Source organism: Trypanosoma equiperdum, assembly GCF_001457755.1.
Source record: "Trypanosoma equiperdum strain OVI genome assembly, contig: ctg_878, whole genome shotgun sequence".
In the NCBI taxonomy this organism is placed as follows: Eukaryota; Euglenozoa; class Kinetoplastea; order Trypanosomatida; family Trypanosomatidae; genus Trypanosoma; species Trypanosoma equiperdum.
The window spans coordinates 59,937-65,939 of record NW_027124840.1 but is presented as its reverse complement, the minus strand read 5'-3'; the positions used below and the strand labels follow the sequence as shown (position 1 = coordinate 65,939).

At 50.5% G+C, this 6,003-nt stretch overlaps 3 protein-coding genes across 3 annotated transcripts; all 3 read left to right on the top strand.

Annotated features, from left to right (window-relative positions):
• Positions 1-171: 171 nt before the first annotated feature.
• TEOVI_000418600 (GTP-binding protein, putative) lies at positions 172-1,590 on the top strand (the record flags this gene model as incomplete). The annotated part of the gene is made up of 1 exon (XM_067226983.1): positions 172-1,590. The coding sequence occupies one exon, from the start codon at positions 172-174 to the stop codon at positions 1,588-1,590; it is 1,419 nt and encodes a 472-aa protein (XP_067083084.1).
• A 433-nt stretch (positions 1,591-2,023) lies between these two features.
• TEOVI_000418500 (bromodomain factor 2 protein, putative) lies at positions 2,024-2,698 on the top strand (the record flags this gene model as incomplete). The annotated part of the gene is made up of 1 exon (XM_067226982.1): positions 2,024-2,698. The coding sequence occupies one exon, from the start codon at positions 2,024-2,026 to the stop codon at positions 2,696-2,698; it is 675 nt and encodes a 224-aa protein (XP_067083083.1).
• A 1,480-nt stretch (positions 2,699-4,178) lies between these two features.
• Positions 4,179-5,438, top strand: TEOVI_000418400 (succinyl-CoA ligase [GDP-forming] beta-chain, putative; the record flags this gene model as incomplete). The annotated part of the gene is made up of 1 exon (XM_067226981.1): positions 4,179-5,438. The coding sequence occupies one exon, from the start codon at positions 4,179-4,181 to the stop codon at positions 5,436-5,438; it is 1,260 nt and encodes a 419-aa protein (XP_067083082.1).
• Between the last annotated feature and the right edge of the window lie 565 nt (positions 5,439-6,003).

The following is a 6,003-nucleotide window of genomic DNA, read 5'->3' as shown; positions in this document are numbered from 1 at the left end:
TTTTGCCGCGGGAGTTTCCGCACTCCTTTCCCCTTCACCGCTTCGTGCGTTTTGCTTTGTTGGTATATTGCTTGTTACAAATGCCTACCTCATTCTTTTCTCTTTTACTTCCTTCCACCGACAGCCTGCACCCTACGGTACGTGGACATCGACAATACTGCCACAAATCCGATGCTTCAACCCTGCCTGCGTCGCATGAGCAAGTGTAGTTCGCATCCTTTTGTGGATGCAGTGAAGGTACTGATTTCCAGTGGCGCCGGAGGTGACGGTGCCAGTGTCATGTCGCATGAACACGGGAACGAGTTCGCCGGCCCCGGGGGTGGGAATGGCGGGAGGGGTGGGAATGTAATGCTAAAGGGCAGTAAAAAAGTAAATGATCTCTCGCACATCAAGGCTATGGGAACCCAAATCAGTGCTGCACCCGGCAGCGTTGGTTTCGCTCGAACGGCACATGGTAAAAAGGGCAAGGATCTTCTCCTTGAGCTACCCGTTGGTACGACCGTTGTTGATGTCGACACCAACGAGGTTGTGTATGATGTGGACGAGGATGGCGTAGAACTGCTACTTCTTCAAGGTGGTCAGGGTGGGAAGGGGAACGCGGCTTTTGCCAACAAGTGGCACCACTCTCCCACTGAGTCGACTCGCGGCCTCCCCGGAAACACTATGCTCGCACAACTTGAACTTAAATCGCTCGCGGATGTGGGTCTCGTCGGGTACCCAAATGCAGGAAAATCGTCTATTCTTTCAGCCATAAGTAGCAGCAAACCTACGATTGCACCGTATGCATTCACTACGAAGAGGCCATACGTTGGTTTTATTTATGACCTTTACGGTAATACATGTAGGGTGGCGGACTTACCTGGACTCATTGAAGGTGCCTTTGAAAACCGTGGGCTTGGGCATAGGTTTCTGCGTCACGCTGAGCGGACACAATCATTAGCGTACGTTATAGATATGGCTGAGTCGTACAATCCTTCGTCCTCCACAAAACCTCTAGAACCGTGGGAGGCTGTGGAGACTCTGCGCAGGGAATTAGAGTATTACCTACCGGGGTTAAGTAGCAGAGCGATGATGATTTTCGCTAACAAGATGGATATGTATAAGGACACCAAGGGAAACTTTTTAAAGGAGAAGGCTGAGGAACTGCAGAGAAGAGTCCAGCTTCCCGTTTTCCCCGTGTCCGCAGCATTGGGTATTGCACTGGGCGCTGAACATCCACAGGCTGGATTCAAGTGTGCGGTAGAACTCATGTGCAAGGTAGTGTTCCAGAAGAAACAACGCTGTAAAGATATGCGTGAAGCTCAACGGAGATTGGAGACTTTCACATTGGACAAAACTTTTTGTGACAAGAACATTGGTGTTTTCATTCCCTCCGGGGATACTGAACAGAGGAAAGGTGACACTTCCCTAGTGGATCAACAATTCGAACCCTGTGGATTCAGTGGGTTGGGCGAGGAATTCAGCGCCTATCAGCAGGCAACTGCAGCCCGCGGGAGGCTGCACGATTTTCGGGATTTGACAATGAAAGGGAGGTATTGGTCACTAACACGGCGAAATGGAGAGCGTGTCACCAGTGAGAAGTGGCAGTGATTTAAAGAGAAAGTTGGTCACGGTCTTGTGTTTTCTTTCGTTCCAGCCGCATGCTTGGTGGGTGAACCTAGAGGAAAACTTTCCAACGACAAATATCGTTCTTGTTTCCACTTCCTTCCAGCGAAACGCTCATGATATGTTAGTTGGGCGAAAGTCTGTACATAAACATCTGTGTGTGACATGCATGTGGAAAATTTTTTCTTCGTTTCTTCACACGTGCATTTGCGTATCCACGTCTGCATAGTCGTCTATTAAGTTGAACATTGGACACGTGGGGCGGCAGCTCAAGCTCAATATATAATTTTTAGTTTTAATCTGGGAGGCGCCGGGTACCAAACAATAGCGGTCGCGGCGAAGATTCGCATACAGACGCGAGGGTGGGAAGGAGGAGGGTGAGCGAGCTCGGGCGGCGCCGAACATCTGCGTTAGAGCAATGAGCAAGAACGAGCGAGATACTTCTTTTAACAAGAATGGCTGTCTTGTTTTTGTATCCCGTCTGTGGGATCTTGACAAGCTTGGAATGTTTCATCACCCAGTTAGTGCCGAAGAACTGCCGGACTACCACACTGTGATAAAGCGTCCTGTTGACCTCTCTTCCATACGCGATGGGATTGAAAAGGGCACTTATGCAACTGACGTGGACGTACAGAACGACGTCGCTCGCATGATTACGAACGCTTTGGAGTACAATGCGAAGGGCAGCACGTGGTATCAGGAGGCAATGTCATTTCGTAAAACTTACCTTGACCTTGCACGGCAGTCGGGACTCGTTGTGGACGACGACGAGGCTTACATCCCATCCCGCAGCTTTAAGGACGACGAATCAACACTGCGTCGTGCAGAAAAACGGAACAAGGAGGACCTCGACGAAGTCCTCCGCGGCCTCGAGGCGGAGAAAGATGTGCCTCTGGAGGAGCTTAGAGCGAAGTACCGCCGCGTGGAGAACATCACCGAAGCCCGCGGAGCTGACGATGTAGACAGCAGCGAGCAAGGGGAGGACGAGGAAAGTGATGAAGAGGGAAGTGATGAGGAGGACGATGATGAGGAAGACTCATGCGCCTCAGAGGAGGTTGAGGAAAGTGAGGGCAGCGATTACGACAGCTCGTAGAGGTTTTTCGAGCGTGTGAAGGGGGGGCACGCATTAAGGCGTTTATGCCATGTGTATTTAACGGCACGGCCTACTGGTATCGACCACGAGTCCTTTGATTCCTGATCCACCTCAAACTTAACGCTCCTCCTTTCTCGCCATCAGTGTTGTTTGGGCCGCGTAATGGGTTGTCGGGGGTGCATTCTTCTCGGAGGACAAACGGATAGCTTGTTTCGCCACGCGTTGCCTCGGTGTAGCAACGGTGCAATTTAATTACCCCCATATCTCTGCATGTACAGAGGAGGTTAGCGCTCCGCTGGGCCACGGCTGAGGCTCTTTCCTCATCACGTCGTTTGATAGGCTGAGCGGCGTGGCCGCTGGATGTTCTTCTGACTGAGAATCAACTCTGTCCGTACACCTGCGTTTTGCCGTGCTTTGTCTTCTTGGCGTGGAGCGGGCCTGTGCGCCTTGTTTTTTTTTGGGTGAGGTTTTCTGTGCCAGCATACACCGCTTCGTGTTACTGGTTTCGGCCACTGTGACAGTCGAGAAATCAGTGAGATCACCAGCACCCGGAATACACACCAATTATTCTCATTTTTATTGTTAGAACGGCTTCCTTCCATTCATATGTGTCAATAACAAACTGTCCTTTTCCCGCGACGGTAATCACTCTGTTGGCGGATGCCAGTGTGAAGGAGGATCGAGGACAGCGAGTGGAAGGGAAAGTCTTTAGCATGCACTACATAGAATCCCTGTTTTCATTAACTAATCTCCCCTCTTTCGCAGCACTGCAGCACATGGCGCAATGAGGAAGGATGTGGCAAAGTGTGTGCCTGAGGTCATGGTTGTTTCTTTTCTGTGCAGAGGTAGGTTATGCCTGGCTTTGCGTGTACCGATGCGCTGCGTTCGTCATGGTGACGGGAGAGCACTTGTACTAACCATTTAAATCCCACCTAGTAGCATGTTCGTTTTTTTTTTCCACGCGCGGTAACCCCCTGCCACGTGGTTCTGACTTATTTCCTTTTGTGCTCAGCACCGATGAGTGTTGTTGCGTGACTTGATACCGTGGTAGGGGTCACCGCCTCAGTTGTTGGTTGCCGAAGAGGACCGTCGTTCGCTTTATCATTGAGAAACAATACAAAAGCGGGTAAAAGCGATGTAAGCTTGTGTTATCATACTAAGTTCTCGTTGAGTGCTTGAATCGACTATTCGTTGCTGCTACGCGGATTAATTTCTTGTTATGACCTGTAACACGGACCGTTCGTTTTGCTTCCGTAGCCTCCGGCCGGGATCTCGGAGGCGGACAGGTACTTTTTCGGTGATTTCTTCTCCTTCACCCTTCATTTTTCTCCTCTCTTTCTTTCTTTCCGTCTCCACAAACCAAACGGCAGAGGTTGCGCTAGCCACGAAAAAAGGTCCAGAAAGGGAGCGGAGAAGTTACTTTTTATTTATTTCGCTGAGGGTATCGTATAAACTACAAAGCCACATTACAGTAACGAGTATGTTTACTCGCATTGGTCGTGTCTGCCTTCCCACGAAGGCTGCGCTGACGCAGTGCCGCTACCTCAACATTCACGAGTACCAATCAAAGGCCCTGCTGAAGGAGGGTGGATGCAAGACGGAGTTTGGTGTTGCGTGCTCCAGTATTGAGGAAGTGGAGGCGGCACTCGGGAAGATCAAAGGAGATAAGAAAGTCGTCAAGTCACAGATTCTCGCAGGAGGTCGCGGCATGGGTACCTTCGTTGACGGTTTCAAGGGTGGTGTGCATGTGTGCAAGGATGCGGCGGAGGCGCTCGCATGCGCTCGCCGTATGCTGAATAATACTCTTGTAACGAAGCAGACTGGACCGAAGGGACAGAAGGTGAGCAGGCTCTACGTCACTGAGGCGATTTCTGGAATTAAGCGTGAATTGTATCTGGCACTGCTCCTCGACCGCAAAACCGCCTCACCTGTCTTCATTGGCAGTGCAGAGGGAGGTATGGGCATTGAGGAGCTTGCACAGAAACAGCCGGATAAGATCAAGAAGATGCGCATTAACGTCCAAGAGGGAATTAACCACGACAACTGCCTTACCTTCGCACACGAACTGGGCTTCACGGGACGGGCCGCTGAAAATGCTGCCGAGCAAATAAAGGCACTGTATAACGTTGGCAAGTCAAAGGATTGCACGATGGTGGAGATTAACCCCCTAGTGGAGCTGGAAAATGGCGATGTGATGTGCATTGATGCTAAGTTGTCGTTTGATGATAACGCAGAGTTCCGCCAGCATGACATCTTTGCCCTCGCTGACGCCACGCAGATCGACCCCAAAGAGGTGGTAGCCAAAAAGTATGACTTAAACTACATCGCCCTCGACGGCAACGTTGGTTGCCTCGTAAACGGTGCTGGCCTTGCCATGGCCACAATGGACCTCATCTCCCACGGTGGCGGCAAGCCTGCAAACTTCCTTGATGTCGGTGGGAGCGCGACAAAAGAGCAGATTGTCGCAGCGTTTGAAATTATTACTGGTGACGAGGCGGTTCGCAGCATCCTCGTGAACATCTTCGGTGGCATCATGCGCTGCGACACCATTGCCGAGGGTATCGTTGCGGCGTCTCGAATGCTGAAGTCAAAGGGGGTGCGGGAGGTGCCTGTTGTTGTGCGACTAAGCGGCAGCAAGGAAGAAGAAGGCAAGCGTATCTTGAAGGAAAGCGGCCTCCCCCTGCATCCCGCACAGAACTTTGAGGAGGCAGCGGCGCTGGCATGCAAACTCGCCGCGTGATGCTGCGGGTGTCACTTGAAAGGAGGCGGTTCTGTTGGTAGCAGAACCTTAACGTCTGCATCCCATTCCATCTCCTCCCTTCACATACGTCACATAGCTAAGCAAATTCAAGCGGTAAAAATGCAGTAACGATACGAAAACAAGATAAAAGAAACAGGAAGAACCCACACACGTGATATATGTATATTTGTTACATATTTTATACTCGTTGTTTGTGCGAAGTACGGAAGTAAGTGGACTGGGCCACAGATAAAGAAGATTCAGAAAGGTTTTTTACCTCGTGCATGTTTAATCCACGGTGGTATAAGCAATGCATGCTGAGCGGGATGAGCGAGAGAAGGGGGTATTTTTTATTTTTATTCTTCATATGCCGCCGGGGTGGGGTGGGAGAGGTAAGGCATTTCAAATTAACTGATGAGCGTATTCAAAGAAAAGATCGAAAGGAGTTTGTAAGTCCAGGGGGAGGAGGAAAAGAACGATTGAGTTGGGAGTTTTCTAACGTCTTGCACCGTGTTTTATCGATGGAGCGTGAGTGAGGCGACAAGAAAGGAGGAGGGGAAATGAT